General features: G+C 33.5%; 2 protein-coding genes and 1 long non-coding RNA gene across 3 annotated transcripts; 1 reads left to right on the top strand and 2 right to left on the bottom strand.

Moving 5' to 3' along the window:
* Positions 1-85: 85 nt before the first annotated feature.
* Positions 86-4023, top strand: LOC7489678 (glucan endo-1,3-beta-glucosidase 8). The gene is made up of 2 exons (XM_002319663.4): positions 86-1196; positions 2805-4023. Exons 1-2 carry the CDS (start codon positions 868-870, stop codon positions 3910-3912), a joined length of 1437 nt encoding a protein of 478 aa, XP_002319699.2. The 5' UTR covers positions 86-867; the 3' UTR covers positions 3913-4023.
* LOC112323761 (uncharacterized) lies at positions 3991-6409 on the bottom strand. Its single transcript, XR_008057071.1, has 2 exons — positions 5601-6409; positions 3991-4488 (listed from the first exon to the last, which is right to left on the bottom strand). It is a non-coding gene; the product is annotated as an uncharacterized LOC112323761 (long non-coding RNA).
* A 5810-nt stretch (positions 6410-12219) lies between these two features.
* Positions 12220-14035, bottom strand: LOC7489677 (GATA transcription factor 2). Its single transcript, XM_002319133.4, has 2 exons — positions 13554-14035; positions 12220-13139 (listed from the first exon to the last, which is right to left on the bottom strand). The coding sequence occupies exons 1-2, from the start codon at positions 13707-13709 to the stop codon at positions 12408-12410; spliced, it is 888 nt and encodes a 295-aa protein (XP_002319169.4). The 5' UTR covers positions 13710-14035; the 3' UTR covers positions 12220-12407.
* Positions 14036-19861: the final 5826 nt, after the last annotated feature.

The raw sequence follows: 19861 nt of genomic DNA, 5'->3' as shown, positions 1-19861 counted from the left end.
CTCAAAAATACTAGCCGTTAGGAGCCGTTCATTGATATTTATACCCCCATTAGAGAAAGCGAGGTTTCTACACCTCTTCACTTGGTGCTTTGTCATTTCCTTATTGGCTCTCTCTCTCTCTCTCTCTCTCTCTCTCTCTCTCTCTCTTATCTATCTAAGTATCTGAGTTTTCTGTTTTCACCTTTTCTCATTGTCAAAAAAACCCATCTCTGTGTTTTCTCTTTACTATTTTGTTTTTTTATTCAACGCGTCTCTTTTGATACACACGGTTTTGGTATCTTTCATGTGTTTTTCAAATCCACAGATTTTTATCTTTCCACCCTTTAAACTTCCGATTCTATTTTTTCTTGTTTTTTTGGTTTCCATTCAAAACCCATCTTCCAAAATCGATCAATCCATTCTCTTTAGCCTATAATTTTTGTTAATCATAACTAAGTATCAGTCCATTGGGATATCTCCGCTTGCTCTGTTTCTTGAGTTTCTTAAAAGAGTTGCGGATTCTTGGTTATTGATTCTCACTATTCACGCACCAGAAGGAAATAAAAAAGTGTATTTCTTTTACACTTTTGTCTTTGATTCATATTTATGCTCCTTTTTTCCTTGTTTTGAAATATTCATTAGATTTTTGCGTGTTTCTATCCTTCTCTCCTATCAATCACGAACTGCAAATCGTGGCCCTTAAATCGCTATTTTTTCTCTGTTTTAGCGTACCGATCTGTCAAAACCGTTGCTTTCCCTCTCTTTCTCACAAAAAAAGGAAAGAAACTGAGTTTTTAGTTACAACAATTAATAAAACCCTTCGACTCTACTGTGTTGTCTTGTCTTCCCTTTTCCTTGAAATTTTTTTCTTCGAAACCAGAACTAAAAATGGGTACTTGTTGGTTTCTTAGATTGGTTTTGATTTTAGGCCTTCTAGGGAGTTGTGTTCATGGTCTTGGTGTTAATTGGGGAACTATGGCTATACGTAAATTGTCACCAGAAACAGTTGTTCAAATGTTGAAGGATAATGGCATCCTAAAAGTGAAGCTTTTTGATGCAGACCAAACTACAATGACTGCGCTTGCTGGTTCTGGCATTGAAGTTATGGTTGCTATTCCTAATGATCAGCTTGCTGTAATGGGTGATTATAATCGTGCTAAAGATTGGGTCAAGAGGAATGTCACTCGTTATAACTTCAATGGAGGAATTACCATCAAGTAAGCTTGAGCTCTCTCTCTCTCTCTCTAAACTAAATTTTTTCTATTAATATGATTAACTTGGAGTTTATGGTTTTTGTTGTTGTTGGTAACATTTTTGCTTTCTTGCAATTGCAAAAAAAAGAAGTAATTAGACCTTCTAGTGCATAATCAATGCAGTTGAGAAGTTGGTGTTCTCTAGGATTTGACTTTGAATTGATTTCTTAAGTTTAAATTTGTGTTACTTAAACAAATTTAACAAAGTGGGATTGTATGAGTTGTGATTAGAGTTGCCCTGCAGATTGTGACAGAAGATGCAGCAATATTGTCTGTGTTTCGGAAGTCTTGATAATTCTATTGCTTTTGGATGAAGATGCAACAATTTCAGATACTTTATTACATTTGCTATACAGATTCAGCTCCTCTTATCCCCATCCAATGTCGTACTTAGGAATATAGAAGCTTCCACAGTAGGAATTGTTAAAATGGCTGACTTGTTTGTTGAATCTTCCATAAGATGACAGTTGTGATTTGTTGATTGGAGAAGCTAACAATTTGGTAGGCATTAATGCGATGCGCGCAAGTTTTGCTTGCCAAATTGTTAGGCGAGTCATTAAAATGTTAATCGTTTTCTACTCTGAGTAATCTGTTTTATAGAATATGATAGCACATGCTGAGAATTTCTAGGAAAATAAAATGGGAGGTTGGGCTTTGGAATCTCACTGAGCACTCCAGCTTTTATCCATGTGAACTTTTGATTTCCTTTTCGTATCCATGTGAACTTTTTGGAGAATCATATTCTCAGTGCTGTACTTCTTTGAGAGAACTTGTATATACTGAAAAGGAGAAATGGAACGCAACCTTGGCCACTCCGAAAGTCAATTGGTATGGGATATAAGTAGAACAAGAGAATTATGTTTTGCTAGACTTGTCTGTGCGGTTTCTCCATATCCAGTGCTTGATGACATGTGGCAATTAATTGAAAGGGGTGTGTAGTTCCATAACATAACACATCATTTTCCACTTAAATTTGCTGTAATTCTTATTTAAAATTCAACCTGCACATTTTCCATCTTTTCAGATACTCTTGGTGTTTTCGGAAATGATATGAAATAAAAGATTTTATATTAGCTCTGAAGGTGGCAAGTGCAGAACTCAAAAAAAGAGACATGGCCAAATGCTCATTGGTTTAGAAATTATGTTTACTTTTGAGATGGAACGGTGGTTAGTTACTAGTAAAAGATATTTATATTCCAAAAGTTTATTGGTGTGTTATATAGAATAGAATGAAAAAAAGGATTTATTCTTGCGATCAATTTTGAGAAACAGAAAATAAAATCCATTTTTTTCCCTTTAGGTGGCTCCTTTTCTGAATGATTTTTGTGCTTTGGCATCCATAATGAAATAGTTGCTGATTTGCATAAATTCCTTCATTCAACAGAATCGATTTAATGCAGAGATATAGAATTCAAACACAATATCTACACACACACTAACTATTTCATTTCCAAGCATATAAATTGGAAGATTTACTTCCATTATTTGGCTGTGAATGCATTTTATGTTGTTGAGAATAAAAATTCACAATTAACTTCTGCATTCCTAAATATTTTTATTGTCTCTGCACAGGTATGTAGCAGTTGGTAATGAGCCTTTCCTCACATCCTATAATGGTTCATTCTTAAACACCACCTTCCCAGCACTTCGGAACATACAGAATGCCCTTAATGATGCTGGGGTAGGAGACTCCATAAAGGCCACTGTACCCTTAAATGCTGATGTCTACGGCTCGCCAGATGACCAAGCTTATCCATCTTCTGGAAGATTCCGCAGTGATATCAATGACATTATGACCCAGATTGTTCAGTTTTTGAGTCAGAACGGAGCGCCTTTCACTGTGAACATCTATCCTTTCCTAAGTCTTTATGGGAATGATGATTTCCCATTTGATTATGCTTTCTTTGATGGGGCTCCTCAACCTGTTGTAGACAAAGGTACTGGGATTCAGTACACCAACGTTTTTGATGCCAACTTTGACACCTTGGTTTCGGCCTTGAAAGCAGCGGGGCATGGGGATATGCCCATTGTAGTAGGCGAGGTAGGCTGGCCCACAGATGGGGACAAGAATGCCAACATAGGTTATGCTATTAGATTTTACAATGGACTTATACCACGACTTGTAGGCAATAGAGGCACTCCACTTCGGCCTGGCTACATTGAAGTATACCTGTTTGGTCTTCTTGACGAGGATGCCAAGAGCATCGCTCCTGGAAATTTTGAGCGCCATTGGGGGATCTTTCGTTATGATGGGCAGCCAAAATTTCCTCTAGATCTTTCTGGTCAGAATCAAAACAAGTTTCTTGCGGGCGCGCGGAATGTGCAATATCTTCCGGCTAAATGGTGTATGTTTAATCCAAATGCTAAGGATCTTAGCAAGCTTGCAGAGAACATAGATTATGCTTGCTCACGTTCAGACTGCACTGCACTTGGATACGGCTCTTCTTGCAACAGCTTGGACTCCAATGGGAATGCTTCATATGCTTTCAACATGTACTACCAGGTACAAAACCAGGATGAATTCGCCTGTAATTTTGAAGGCCTGGCCACGCTTACCAATCAGAATATTTCCCAAGGGAATTGCAATTTCATCATTCAGATAGTAGCTTCGTCCTCCTCCTCCCTCACCCTGTCATTGATGGCATTTGTAACAGTATTATTAACATTCCTGTTTCTATAGATTGATTTTTGTAGCATCTACACTACTTTTATATTGTTGTAAGCTTCTCATGCTTTTTGGCATCGGTTTCTCAACCAATTCATTTAATAAAATTTCACAGAACTTTATTCATCTCCTAACTTGTCGGTTTGACAATGAACTTTATTCATCTCCTAACTTTATTCATTTAATAAATATGGTTTCGGGAATGCTCCTGCCATCGCTTTCAAGCATTATTTGAGAGTACTGAACGTGGCTGACTAGGAAATCTGAGAGATAATCCCAGATAATGTGTTGAACAAGGCGTTGGAAATTCTTACCCTTCCCTTTGCCCCCAGATATATCATCTCCGTAACAGTCAATAGTTGCTAGATTTCTTCTTGTTGTAGAGATTCCTGAAGCTAGCTTCCGAGTTTAACATCCAAAAGAGTTGCTCGTGAATCAACAAGCACTCTTGCTAATTTGAATGATTCTATCCATCATCATGAGCCTTGCAAGTCAGCATGTTTCAGCTCACCTGTTTGACACTATAGTCTAACTATATTTTTTAAAATTTTTGAATTTTTAAACTCTCATGGAGCCGATGAAGTGGAATTCCTGATAAATTAAATATTAAAATAAAATAAAAAAAATCAATCACACAACAAAATTTAGAAAAAAAATTAGGGCGAAAAGGAATTAATTAGAGGACAAATAAAATTTTTTAATTGGAGGGTTAAATTGAATTAAAAAATAACTTTAACCACAAAAAAATTTCTATAAAAAAATTAAGAACGAAATAAGAAATTAAAAGACCGAAGACTAAAATTTTTAAAAAGAAGACAATGGTGTACTTTATCTCTCAAGAGAGAGAAATAAGTGGGGGAAAATAATCATCGATGACAATCTAACCATCATACACCTACACGTGTCATACCATGTGGAAAAGGATATGGTTGCACATTCAAGGAGGCAACAGATAGATAGATTGGGCCACCAGGTGACGTCACATACGCCACCAGAATGGTGCGAACACCACTCGCTCGCTAATATGTCTGGAACACACTCCAACAACTTCTCTAATTAAAAAATCTAAAAGTAAACGTGAAAAATATCAAAACACCTCTATAACCCTATTAATTACACAAAATACTAATGTAAAAGTGCAATAATACCCCCAAATACAAAGGTAATTTTTTTTTGTCTTTTTTAAGGTTAAAAACATACTTTCATTGTCCATGGATAATGGAAAAACCTGAAAAAATCTTGTTCAACGGCTCAATAATTTTTTTTATCTTAGAGGCAAAAAGTATTTTTACTAATAAGAAACTTGTGAAAAGTCATGAAAACCCTTGGTCAACAGTTCTAAATTCTATTGATTTTAGGATAAAAAAGTATTTTTATCATGTAAAAAAATAGAAAAGTTGTATACACTCAAATAATATGTTAATGACCAATGAGTCAATGAAAAAGATAAAAATAACTCAGCGTTAAAGCTTTATTTTTTTTCACTCAAGGGTAAAAAAATAATTTCACCAAATCAATTCACAATAAACTATATCTAAACTCCCACTCTATTTAGAGTTTTTGTTAATAACAAATATATATATGAAAAATTGATTGTAAGTAATATAAAGTTAAAATATTTCATATTCATTAAAATAAATAAAAAACTATGAAAATATATGCACATAAATACATATTCGAGGCTGCAGAGGGTTGGAAGTTACCGCAGTAGCTGTCTCCATGCCCGTTTTCAGATATAAGAATCATTGGTGCGCAGACCAATGGACCTCCATCGGCCAAATCTTATCTTCATCGTTCCCGATTTATTGCATTTTTTTAATATTGAAAGATTGTCTGCACGGACCTCCATTGACATTCTAGCTTGACTCCTCCTGCATGCACGGACCTCCATTATCATTCTAGGAGCAGCTCGATATATACCATAAACTCCCAGTAACACATTTGACTTTATGCTAGCAAGCAGCTCGCATCTCTCAGATAGTGTACCCTTCAAGAACACCCACCAACACAACAAACCCACACTCTTGTGTCTTCTCTGATCCCACGAATACTAGCCAGCCCAGCTGCACCTCCTCTTTATTCTTATACCTTGCTGCATTTTCTTCCTCCCCTGTGAAGACTTTCGCCATCCACAGGCTGCAGCATCGACAGCTAGCTTATAAATAATCTTAAACATGATATTTGACTAATGAAACACTTTAATTCAAACTCAAATTCCATTTAGTGGGAGCTAAAAAGTTCTCGTTGACAATCATTCAGATGAAGATATGGTTTAAAATGTTAAATGGTGGGAATCTTTAATAAAATTGCGTTCACTTTTTTATCTCTCTCTCTTGCTATCACCTTTCTTTCTCTCTTTTTCGTTTTCGGTTACCGAAAGTTGGATGTTACTGTGCCTGTTATCCTTCTTAATAACATGTGTTCAAGAATGAAATCAAAACCCTAGTTTTAAATATAGGAAGGGCTGGATTTCTTCTATCAATTACAGAAAGAAAATCAGAAGAAAACACAATTAAACTTTGTTAAATTCTGAGGGAAAAAGCTAAGTTGAAATGTCATCATTGCCAACTTAACTAGCAGAGAAATAAATACACAAAGAGTGCGGATGTGATCAATATTTCCTTGACTTGTTTAACTTGATGGTGGACAAGCTAATTTGAGTTGCTAGGGCGTCACTATCAAATAGCCAGTCGCAATTAGATGAATAGACAAAAAGGTTGATGAAGGGATTTTCAAGGTGGAAAATCTTCTTGGCCAAGAGTATTTCTATGAACTGTCTGGGATTATTGTTAGATCGTGTTTTTCTTAATTTTTTATTTTTGTTTTTAATTTTTTTTATTGTTTCAACATGCTAATATTATTTTAACATATTTTTAAATAAAAAATTATTTGAAAAAGAAATTTAACCAAGCTATCAAACACCCTTTAACCTTGATCAAAGACGTGCTATTAGCTTTGGGATTAATATATATATATATAAGAATTGTACTGCTATAGATGTGAACTTGATCCAATGACTGAATAGCTAGCACATTCTCTTGATCATCTCTCGTCGGAAGTATTCAGGAAATGGAGCCATTTCAAAGAAAATGGAAAAACTACATAATTGTGGCCTCTTAAGTTGAGGACGGAGATGGACATGGATGCCTTGTTTTGGGAGCAGGATTGTGATAAGGTCTCTTTACTAGGTGTGTGGCATACCGCTAGACAGCCATCAACTAAAAGCAACCAAAACATGGAAGATCACATGTTTGCATCAACTTTTTCTTTTTCTTTTTTTCTTTCGAAGAAAGAGGAGGGATGAGAGCATTGAATCTTTCCTGAGATGCGAAAAATGAAAGATCTGATTTCCTGTATCCATCTGTCCTCCATTGTCATCAATAAATGTAGATCGAACGTGATGTTTTATTCTTGGAGGATAAGAAAGACCTAACCTTTTTTTTCCTTGGTTTAATGGCGTTTCTTCTCCAGCTAGCTCACAATGAGATCTGTAAAATCAATTTGTCAATTTTATTTTTAAATTCTCATGTTTTGATAAAAAAAAAAATATTGTTTTTCTATTTGATTTGACCATTATCATTTACTAGAAACTTCTTTTTTAAAAAATAATTTTTGGAATTCTAAGTTGAGATTTTCCACTTATATTCAATTTATATGATAATTTCAAATTATATTCATTGATTATAATTTTTTTAATTTGTATTTTCTATAAAAAAAATAGTTTTCGACTTCAAAAAATTTGAAAATATTTGTTAAAGTGAATTTAATTTTCATTGATATCTATAAAATATTCAGTTAAAAATAACAAGATATGAAATTGTTTTTAAGAAGTTTGGTAAATAATTAATATCAATGCTCAAATCAAATGAAGGGACAATATTCACTCAAAAACACACACATAAATGTATTTAGTTGTAGAAACAAAGATAGACATAAAAACAAATGTCTCTAGAATAATTTTGGAGTTATTTTTTATACTTTCAAAATAAGAGGTATAGAGAAGATATGTATTCAATGCAATATTTATTATTTTTTTATTCCTAAAATATCTTTATAAAAAACTCTCAATCTCAAAATTATTTATATAAGAAATGTAAGGATAAAAATAGTTATTATTATAGTTTTAAAACTTAACTCGAAAGTCGATCTAGGACAAGGCTCGAGTTATAGGTTGGGAGGGTCAGCTCGAATTGACCAGAGTCAACGTAAGTATAAAAGTAGTTATTATAATAGTTTTAAAACATGACTTGAGGGTCAACCTTGGACAAGGCTCGGGTCACAATTCGGGTTGACCATTGACTAGAGTCAATATAAGAATAAAAGTGGTTATGATCATAGTTTAAGAACCCAATTCGGTTGTCGACCTATGAGAAGGTCTAGGTCATAGGTCGAGAGGGTCAACCCTGGTTGACTGGGTCAATGTAAGGATAAAAATAGTTATTATCATAGTTTTAAAACCCGACTCGATGGTCAAATAGGAATAAGGCCTAGATCATAGGTTGGAAAGGTCAACCTAGGTTGATTCATGTCAACGTATGGATAAAAATAATTATTATCATAATTTTAAAATCCAACTCAAGATTCAATCTGAGACAAAGCCTAGGTCACTGGTTAAAAGAGTCAACCTGATTTTACTATATATATCTATATATGTCAATAGGTTTTTTACCTTTTTTTTTTCATCTCGGATCAAACGGGTCACAGGTCGACCCAAGTTTTTGACTGGGTTAAATCAGGTTACTCCTTCCTCTAGTTTTTTTCTTAAACTCAAATCGGCCCAGGCCCTTGGTCTGCCAAGTCCTAGGTCGATTTGCTAGGCTGGTCTCGGTTTTATAACTAGAGTTATTAAAAAATTATTAATTTCAAAACTCATTATAAAAAAAATATATTTAATTATTTTTTAAAATATGTGAGTTTGACAATAGTATATAATAAGGATAAATAGATTTTTTTTTTCTTATTTTTTTTCTCTTGTCCATTATAACCAAACTTGATACATACACAACCACTATATCTTATAAACTACAATCAAATACAATTATGTATTTGTCTTCTTTTTTATTTTGTCTTCTCTGTCTCAATTATTTTTGTCTTTTCTGTCGAAAATAATAATCAAACATTATCTGATACCTATTAGGATAAGAGTAAAAAAATACCATTATACTTTTTTTTTCTTTGTCAAAAGAAAAATTAAAAAGTCTCTTCTTTTACTTACTTTCCAATCACGATTAAATAATAAAAAAAAAGGCCACAGGCAATTGAAAACAAAATATTTCTCCATTTTAGTCCCCAGATAACTAGATGTTTCAAACGGATAATGGAAATTAACAGGCTTGAATGAAGACTCAAAAGTTCAAGTCCCCCATGCTCATGGCAATTTTTCTTGGACCTGGCTTTGTGAAAGTAAATGAAAACAGTACTATCGCAAAATTGGTAATAGTATTAAACATTATATTCAGGGAGGGAGATTCTAAAGGAGAATTAATATATATTTCTTGAGCAAACAATATGATTGACATTTTTCTTTCTTTGGATTGGGCAATATTCTTATTGACAATGTAGAGAAAGGAAAAAAGAGAAGTATTTGTTGTTAATGTTCAAGAAAAAAAAAATATTCCATCTGTTTGTTAATGTTTATGAAGTATTTGTTGTTTTATTTTTAGTTCTTTTACAATTTCCTTATTTTTTTAACCAAATATTATGAAAGATTGTATATATTATATAAAAAAATTATATTATTTTTTATATGAAAACCAAGTTAAAAATATACAATATTTAATCAAAGAACAAATTGGAAAGTTGAGAGATAGATATAGAAATAAATATTTAATATCAAAATACGGGGCATAAACTTGATTGTATGGATAAAACATTATTTTTTGGAATTAATGTTTTATTTAATAAAATAATAACAAAAAAAAAGATTCAATAAAACTAAAGACAAAAAAATATTAAGTGAGGCTGCAAAGAAAGAATAACTCATAAGATTAGAAAAAAATAATTTGAAAATGTATTTTTAAATCAAGTAAAAATTAAATAATATTTTATTAAAAACATCATAAAAATTTGTAAAAAAAAAACAACCAATAAAAAACCAAAACTAAATAATGAAATTGAAAGAACAAAAAAAAATCAATCAATCAAAAAAAAAAAACCTAGACACACAAGCCTAGCTTAGATGGTCCAACACACCTAGGATAAACAAATCCTAGACTTATGGGCCTTTCAGCCTAGACATAGTGCACTTGTGTTGAGTTAAACTTTTTTTTTCAAGGGGTAGATGACCTATAGTTCTTTTCTTAATGTTTTTTGAAAAAACATAAATAGGTAATATGTCACCTGCTAACCCGACTCCAAGCGTCCAAAAGGTTATTGAACATTCAATCCAAGGTTTTTGTTCCCAAAAAACTTGATTTTAAAATTGTTTTGATTTAAAACATATACAAAACACCTTAAAAAAAAACTATCAATGACCTCAAATAACCCAAATAACAACCCAATAACCCCAAATCAACCTAAAATAAAAAAAAATCTCAAGCTTGGATCTATCATTTCAGATGACGGGAAGGATGAAGAACACCTAGGTGAGACTTTCATTGTCAAATAAAACTCATTGACACCAAGATTAACCTTTTTCATGGTCTAAATCGGTATCAACCGATAGTTTCTCTCTCTACCACCGAAATTCAAAGACTTTCTCTCTCCTCTCTTAAATGATGAATTAAAAAATGAAAAAAAATAAAGTTCTGGATCAAAACTAGAATCTCGAAAACTAAAGGGACCGAAAAGAAAAAAAAATTGAGAAGTATAAGGACCAAAATGAAATTTCATGCAAACTTTGAAGGTGTCACCGAGTTTTGCCATATTTTCCACTTCGGTTCCTTATCTTTTAATTTTATCATTACAATTAGCCATCAATTTGACCATGTATGGAATCAAGGAGATAAAAACTTCCTCAAAGTAAAAAAAAAAAACAGATATTTCAATGTGGAAGTGTGTGTGTGCAGTGGCGGAACTAGAAAATAAAATTAAGAGGAGCCAAGATTTTAATTGCTTCGCTACTTAAGCTAAAATTATAAATATCATTAAGGAAGGAGTTGGAAAAAAAACGCCACTGTGTGTGAATAGTAGCTTTGAGGAAATGGACATTTAATTGTTATATCGAATAGTAATAATAATAATTATTCCCAAAGTTCCTCGTCTCTATCCAATGGGACAAGGCCATCTCTCCGTTTCAAACAAAAAAAAAAAACACAAATAAAATTCTTAATACAATTTTGTTGGCACTTGTTCAATTTCCTTGGCCAAGGACCAAGTACATTACTTGTTCTTGCACGATATGTCATGTTTGACTATAACATTTCCTTAGCCTGTATGTTTTAATGCCCCACCTAACACCCTCCCTCTCTCTCTAATCTTTTTTTTTCTTTCTAAATTCACAATAATTTCTCTAGTTGTTATAAGGGTCTGTGATGGTCCTGATCATGGATCAAGAACCTATCATTTGGAAATCAATATACAAGAGGTAAAAAAACAAAAAAAATCAACATTAACTCTGTTTCTGAAAATATATGGCTTATCTCGGTGTAATTTAAAAAAAAAAAAGGTTTAATTGATCAGATTTTAAATATGTTTTTAAAAAATTATTAGTTCAAGTGCCACAATCCACAGTGTCACTATAGACTTACTTGATTATTAACTTCAAGGTCTCAAAGAATTAATTAAGATGCATGTAAATTGGTTTGGACATTCATAGTTAAAAAAAAAAAAAAAGATAAGAGAGAGGAGGGTATATGGCGGAGAACATGGGAGGGGGAACCCAGAGACAATCAGAAAGGATCAAATGGGTTCCCTGAAGCAGAAAAGGGACAGGAATCTCTTTCAAACTGTTTCCCATTTTCATTAGAACAAAAACTAATTGATTCAAATGGATAATGAATGGTCACGTGCATGCTCAAATCAATCATCTTATCTCCTTTGAGATAGCGCCAAACTTCATGTAATACAAAAAATTATATAATGCCAGATTCTTTTCTAAACCTTGTACAGACCATGGACACTTGGATCATGCACTCTTCGCCATTTTGATTTTTTTCTGGTAAAGAATTGCCCTCTCTCTTCCAGGGCTAGCAGTATTATGAGGGGTTTGAAACTATTACCCAGTGGTCTGCTTTTATCAGTAGCCCTCTTATTTTGGAGAGAAATTCAAGATCATCGAGTTGCAATCAGAAAGAAGAGAGGATTTTTCCCTGAGTAAACAGGTAGAGCATTTTAAAAAGTGTAAAGAAAAAAAGAAAAACCAGGTTTTGAAACAGAAAAAGGTTGTAGAAAGCACCCTGCAGAGCCAGATTGCAAGGGAATCCCATACCACTTGTGTAGATAAATAATCCTTCAACAAAAAAGGAATTCACTGCATTACTAGCTAATAATTTGATTCAGCATCTATGGGACTATACTTTTCTAGTATACATTGGAAAATGGAATTTCGGAGTTACTGCTACTACTGGTAACTAGGTATTAAAGCCAGCCATTCTCATCTCCATTACCTTCTTGTGAGAATTCGAGTGTAAATAGCTCACAAAAGTAGGACTCTTTGCTGGCCTATACTCTGGCAATAGCCTGCCTGACTTGTATCTCACTCCACATGCATTACAAAGTGTTTTTGGACCCAGTGGTCCTGCCCTCCATTGTGGGGTCCTTTGTGCTAGGCAATGGGTGCACCTCCTTGGTTGCTGCTGTCCATTGTTGCTTTCCAAAACGCCTAAACTGTCCTTGCTACCATTACTCCCTACTACAGCTACTACCTTTCCTATGTCCTCGTCGTGCACTCCCACTCCTGATTCTTCTTGCACTTCATTATCCATGTCTGTGTTGTTGCTGTCCTCTTTTATGGGCATAATGAGTTCACTGTCAGCTAGCCAATATGTTTGCTGAAGCAAAGGAGGGTCTGAGCTGGTCAAATTATTAAAGGCTTGGTTGGTATAACACCAGCTAGTTAATGGGTTTCTGGTCTTGTCACCAGGAAGCCTTCTCCTCTTGCTTCTTGACTTTCCTGGGATTACAAGTTTCTTCAAGGAAGATGGGTCTTCTTGGTCTTGGGGTTTCCGTTGCCAGTTTTTTGGGGGGTTTTCTTCTGTATTTGGCTTTTGAGCTTCAACTGTGGGTGCTGGGAGGTAGTTTCCTGTGCTGGACAAGCAGTCCTCTACAAATACTGACAGCCATTCCGAGCTAAAATCAACTTCCTACATTTGTTTTTCAATTCACCAAAGTAAGAATATTGGCCATTACGAGCTGGGTTTATGTAATATAATTAAGCAAATATTACTTTGAAAACAGCAGTGTAACACAGAAACAGATAAAACCCAGCAAAAACTGTTACTTTCCAAGTTTCTTGAGCACATAAACTAGTTAAAAGATTATCTAGACAAAATCTAGCGCAAGAAGCAGAAACCAAAAGCATAACAAGAAAGACAAGCAGCAGAAGAAAGAACTGAACACAAAACGTACGAAGAAAGAAACAAAATACCCAAAAACAAAAATATTGCAGCACTAAAATACCCTATGTTAAGCCATCAAGAGCTGAGACTAATAACTCAGCAAGTACAAAAACTATGCATAAAAAAACACGTGAAAGAAACAAATAGAAAAAAACCAACCGTGTTTTGAGCAGAGAAAGGGTCATCAAGAGGACTAGTAGTAGCTGTCAAAGCAGCAGCAGCAGCACCAAGTTTAGAGCAAGGAGGAGGGGAAGCAAGGACCTTCTCTTGCTGGTGATACTCAGTGGAAACTGTCGCATTCCGGCAAAAATCCATGGCCAAGAAAGGGGAATGTTTGAAACTAACAATAACCCTCCAAGAGAAATGAGAGGGAGAGGGAGTAAGGGAAAGTATGAGAAAGTGAAAGAAATTAAAGAAAGCAAAGGAAGGAAGGAAAGAAAGAGTGGAGTACTGCTGTGTTGCTAAGCTGTCTCAGTGAAAGTAACCCTTTATGGCCTGAGTTTTCTGTCGGCAGATAAAGCTAAATATACAATCAAAGTTACTAATCCATCAACAAAACCTAAGCCCACTTCATCCCCCTCTCCATTCAAACTTAAAAGTCTATGGAAATGCACTGCTTGCAGGAAAGCCTGGAACCCACAGGCTCATTTTATGTACAGTGAAACTTCATTTTTCTTTTCCATTATTTATAATAATACTATTTGTGTTCATTCTGAAAAACAAGAGTGGTATTTTCAAAATGGTTACTTTTAGTTTATTCACAAATTAATTGTTAATTAGTTTTCATTTTCCAATTTAGTTCATATACTCCAAAATAAAGACCAATTTGGATCTTGCTTGATTTTATTTTGGAATATATATATATATATACTTGTTCAAAAGGAAGGGTTATGATGTTTTTTTGGAGGGATAATGAAATCTTAAAACTTAAAGACAGTGAAGGACTGCAGCTTGGGAGAAGTTATCCTGAAGAAATGCAGGCCTGCCCTGCTAAAATCCTGAATCTCTCTCTCTCTCTCTCTCTCTCTCTCTGTCTCTGTGTGAAAAGATAAGCAGAGTAAAGACTGGCAAACACACCAAAAATAAAATAAAAAATAAAGAGATAGACAAGTACTACTGGCAATGGCATTTAGCACCGCTAGATTCTCTAAATAAATAAGAGGTAAATTTTCTTAAACCAGACTGACCAGGTGAATCTAAAGTTCCTCTGCCAGTTGTCAAGAATTGGACTCCTTAATAAAAATATATAGCGTGAGGCTTTTTCATAGTAGCAATATACACAGTTTGCTACAATAAAATTATCCTTTTACTATTCATTCTTTTATTTTTACAAATTTGCTTAAGGATCTAATAGTATTTTCCACATGACCAAATAGTCTTTGTTAGATTTATTGGAGGTATTTTGATCTGTTTTTTTTTATATATATATATAGTTCAATGACCAAATTACCCTTAAAAGCATAGTTTTAATATATTCATTCCAAGGGCTTTCTAGACTTTTTCTTTTTTAGTGCACAATAAAAACACTTGATTGCCCTTTGCACCATAATTTTTTTAGCTTTGCTTTAAGAGCATTTTTATATTTTCATATAAGTTTTTTTGTTATATTTACGGTGAGTTAGAGGTTTTGTTTTTGTATTTTAACACAAATCTAATATTATTAAAATAAAAAATTATCATGCGCGTTGGATCCATATAAAGGCGCGTCATCTCCATCCATGTCATTTGATAAGCACTTGAGACGCGTTAGGGTGGTCGTACCCCAACTTTCACGACGGCTTTAGAAAGGTCCAATCATCATCTTCACAATGATCCGACACTTGTTGATGGTGGAGTTATGGTTGACCTTCAATTTACCTTGTTCTTCACTTCTCACTTTTCTCTTTTTTTTTTTTTGCCAAACTTTAGTTTTATCCTTTAAGTCTATTTTATCTTTCACTTTGGTCCTTATTCTCTTGATTGATAATTGTTTTGTTTTGTTTTGTTTTGAATCATTTATTTTCAATTGCATCCCTCGTATTTGATTCAATTTATTTTTTTATAACTTGGTCCTCATTGTTTTGATTTTTTTTTATTTTATCATCAATCTTTTTTTATTATTGTTTTTCAATTTGATCCTTTAAATCTATTTTATCTCCCATTTTGGTCCTTATTCTCTTAATTGTTAATTGTTTTTTTAATCATTTTTTTTCAATTGAATCCCACATATTTGATTCAATTTTTTTTTTATTTGGTCCTCATTGTTTTGGTTTTTTAATTTTATCCCCATTCCTTTATTTTATTTTTTTTAATTTTATCCCTCAATATTTAATTTAATTTAATTTGTGTTGCAATTTTTAACCTTATTCCTTTGATTTCTATTTATTTATTTTTATTGTTTTTTTTTTCAATTTCATCCCTTGATAAAAAAAATTTATAATGGAGATTTGGTTTCATTATTTTTTTCATGTTTTTCTTTCTATGGGATAATCTCAGCTTTATGGACTGAGTGACGGGTTTTAAAGATTAGCATGGGTTGACTTCAACCTTTTTTATGTATTTTTTAATTATTCTTTTGCCTATTTCATCATATATCATTATGTCATTTTTTAAATATTTGGCTTAATCAGGTCTATGACCCGCAATGCTGATTCTCCCCCTTCTTTGAACATGTTTGCGTCCCAAAAAAATTTAATTTTTTTTTTGCTAAAATTTAATATGATTTGTACGTTTTGGATCGTTTTGATTTGCTGATGTCAAAAATGATTTTTTAAAAATAAAAAAACATCATTGGCATGCATTTTGACATAAAAAATTATTTGAAAAGCAACCGCTACCACAATGCCAAACACCCTCTTTGTGATGCACTTGTGTCGAATGAATATCATTTTCTTATGCTAAAAAGAAATTTTAACCAACCCGCGACAAAGCACGGGTTTTACAACTAGTATATCTATATAGGAGAGTGGGGAATGGAAATAGTTGTTGCGGGTTATAAACATTTTATATTAGTACGTCAAAACTATCAAAAAATATTAAAAAAAAATATATCAATTTAATATATTTTTTCAAGCTAAAAGTACTTTTGAAAAACACCTAAAAGCAGAAGCAGAAATTATATCAAACACCGTTTAAGTTTTAAATTTCTTTATCTTAAAAGCTCATATGATATTGTGGTAGCATTTATTATTCAAAGTGTGTTTCACTTAAAAATATACTGAAATAATATTTTTTTTATTTTTTTTAAGTTTATTTTTAACATCAACATATCAAAATAATTTAAAATTATTTATTTTAAAAAATAATTTTTTTACAAAAAGACTTGCCGACCGCAATAAGCAACGGATTTCAATTATTTGTGCAGTCATGAGCATTTGTTCGTCCATATGTCAGAGTTGTCATGCATAAATAATTGAAATTAAACAACAAACGTAATTCATACAATTGCTCTAAAAAACTACATATACAAATACGCGGTCTACTACACATGGTGTGGGACACTTGATAGACGAGTATTTATTTCTTCTGGTTTTCAAATTGGTTTGAATTTGATGCTCTAATTCAAAGGAGCCAACAACATTTGTTTAGTCAATAAAAAATAATTCAAGAGTCTTTCCTACTCTCAACTCCTGGTATAGTACAATACCTGTTGCATCAATCTCAACAGTACAAAAAATTTGACCCCACACGGCTTTTTTTTTATACTGTCAATGGCTTGGAGTTGGTCACCATTATGTATAGTTTTGAAACTCGATCCGGTTGTCGATCTAGTTTAATAATCGGTTCACAAGTTAGATGGGATTACCCGGGTCATCTAAAAAAAAAAATTAAAAATCAAATAACCGATCAAACAACTCTTCTGCACTCTCCATGTTTCCGTTCTTTCCATAAGCAGAAATCAACTCCATCCAAGAAATCACATCTCTATTGGGCATTTCATCAAACACTTTTCGCTCACACTCTAAAAACCCACATTTTATATACGTATCAATCATAGAATTCCCAACATGCAAATCCTCACCAAACCCCCCAACCAAAATCATTTGCCCATGAATTTGCCGTCCCAAACCCACTTCCATTTTAGCACCACAAGCCTTAAAAAAAGCAGGAGGTATGGATTGAAATTGTTTTTCTTTAATTAGGTTTTCTCTGTCTAACCCTAAACCACCAACGAATCTCTATGAGCAACAATATCACTGTTGCAATTTGAGGAGGAGCTAATCGGCTCCAATGTATTAACTCCAGCTTTAAGAGATGTTCTTTCTTCAGGTTGAAAAAAGCTATTGTCTTCCTCCATTGCATTGAAGGCAACTTCGTTTGGTCTTCGTTCTTCAGCTCAAGTAAAATTATTGTGTTCCTCCTCTAAAGATGATTGTTTGCCCATTCTAACTCTAGCTCGTTTCACTAGTGGCAAGTGTTGATCTCCATCTTCTTTAATTTGAGTTATATTCAAATTTTTACATGCAAATTGGGAATTTTGGTTATTATCATGCAATCCTACATCCACATCTGCTTCTGTTTCCAGTCTGACTGTTGGCTCTGCAATTCTGCAGCGTTCACGGGCCGTATATATAAAAATAAAAGAGACCGGGTCTCAGCCGGGTATGCCTGGGTCGACCGAGTTTTACCCGGCCAACTCCCAGACGGGTTTTTACTTAGACCCAGACCGGTCCCAGTCCCGGGTCAGTCCGGGTCCCGGGTCAGTCCGGGTTTCAAAACTATATCATTATGTCTGAGTTTTTTATTTTATTTTTTAACATATTAAAAAAAAATTAATATAGTAACATAATTAAAAAAATATTTGAAAAACTAGTATATTTAAACGAGTTGTATATGTCATGTGTAACTTATTTTGAATTAAAGACCAAATATCTTCTTTTTTTTCTCTCATTTCCTTCTTCTCTCTATCTCCCCTACTCCTCCCCTCACACTTTGCCTCACCATCGGCTGAGATCTCTCTCTTTATCACCAAAAGCACCCCTTAGCAACCCTAAAACACTCACTTTCTCTAAAACACTCGTCTTTCTCTCTCTCTAGCAAACCCGTGGTAGCCAAGCTTTCAATCTCTACTAGCAGCAAGTGTTGGATTTTCTGGCCATACCAACCATCACCGGTCGTATTCACCACCCACATTTCACTCCTAGAGATATATTAAGCTCTTCCCTCAATTAATTTGATGTAATTTATATTTAATTGGTGTTAATTTGATTTTATTGAATGTTAGGGTTTTGAGATCAATGTAAGATGCAATATTGTTTTACATTTATTAAATACTAGAATTTTTATATATATATTTTTTTGTAGATGATAACTACTAATTGGTTTTTAATGTATGTATATAGATTAATTACTTGGTACGGGAAGCTCGAAAAGCAGAAATAACTATCCGTGAAGGTGTCGATGAGATGAGACGTATTGTGACCAACACCACGTTCAATTTATGTCAAGGCGGACTTTAAGAGATTAGAGATGTTGAGCGTTTTGAAGCAGCATCAGCAGAAGATGAGATTACTTATCATGGGAGTGTTGGGGATGCTGGCTTGTCCACAAGTGTCCCAGACCCATCCACGAGCGATCTAGGTCCATCAGTAGAAGATGAGATTACTTATCATGGGAGTGTTGGGTATGTTGGTCTGCCCACAAGTGTCCCATATCCATCCACGAGCGATCTAAGTCCATCAATGAGCTGTGATGTTATTGATTCTCCTCAAATCTACATGGATATTACAAACCCGACCTCGAGTTAGATAAAATAAGAAGATTGTTAGATATAATTACATATTATTATATGTTATGATAATTATGGATAGATGTATAGTTAGTTTAATTTTTAATAAAATATTATCTTGTTTTAAATATCAGTGTACATTTGTTATTTGTGATTTAATATATTATATGTTACTTATGTGAATTGTGTTTTAATGGTGGACAACTGATTATTTATGATTATGCGAATTGTTATTTTTTATGGCAAGGAGTTGATTGCAAAATAAACTGCCTCTAGACATCTCTATTAGAAAAGCCGCTGATACCATTTACGAAACGCGAGTTATAGATGGTACCCATGACTCACGTATCTTAGATATCATTTTTTATTTTCTTAACCGTATTTAAATTTCTAATTATTTTTTCACCTATTTTATTTTACAGATTATTTTTTTAAATATGCTAACCTACCTAAACACTCTGTTATGTCTTAGCCCATCAGTAGTAATCAACAGTGCAATTCAGTGCAACCAACGTACGGACCAGCTTGACAAGCTAGCATGTGAACTCTTTGAAAATAAGAAGCCCGATTGCCCGCTCTTTCTACTGCACTTCTTTTCCTTGTTTTTCCTCACCTCTGTTCTGTTTATAAAAACTATGCATGTCTACACTGGCCAAATGTATAGTTGTTACACAAAAGTGTCGGTAATATTTTAAAATTTATTTTTTAATATTGTTTAAAAACCAAAAATTAGAAGTAAAAAAAATGAAGTTTTGAGGCT

Source organism: Populus trichocarpa, chromosome 13 (genome assembly GCF_000002775.5).
Source record: "Populus trichocarpa isolate Nisqually-1 chromosome 13, P.trichocarpa_v4.1, whole genome shotgun sequence".
Taxonomy (NCBI): Eukaryota; Viridiplantae; Streptophyta; class Magnoliopsida; order Malpighiales; family Salicaceae; genus Populus; species Populus trichocarpa.
This window is presented reverse-complemented; position numbering and strand designations above follow the sequence as displayed.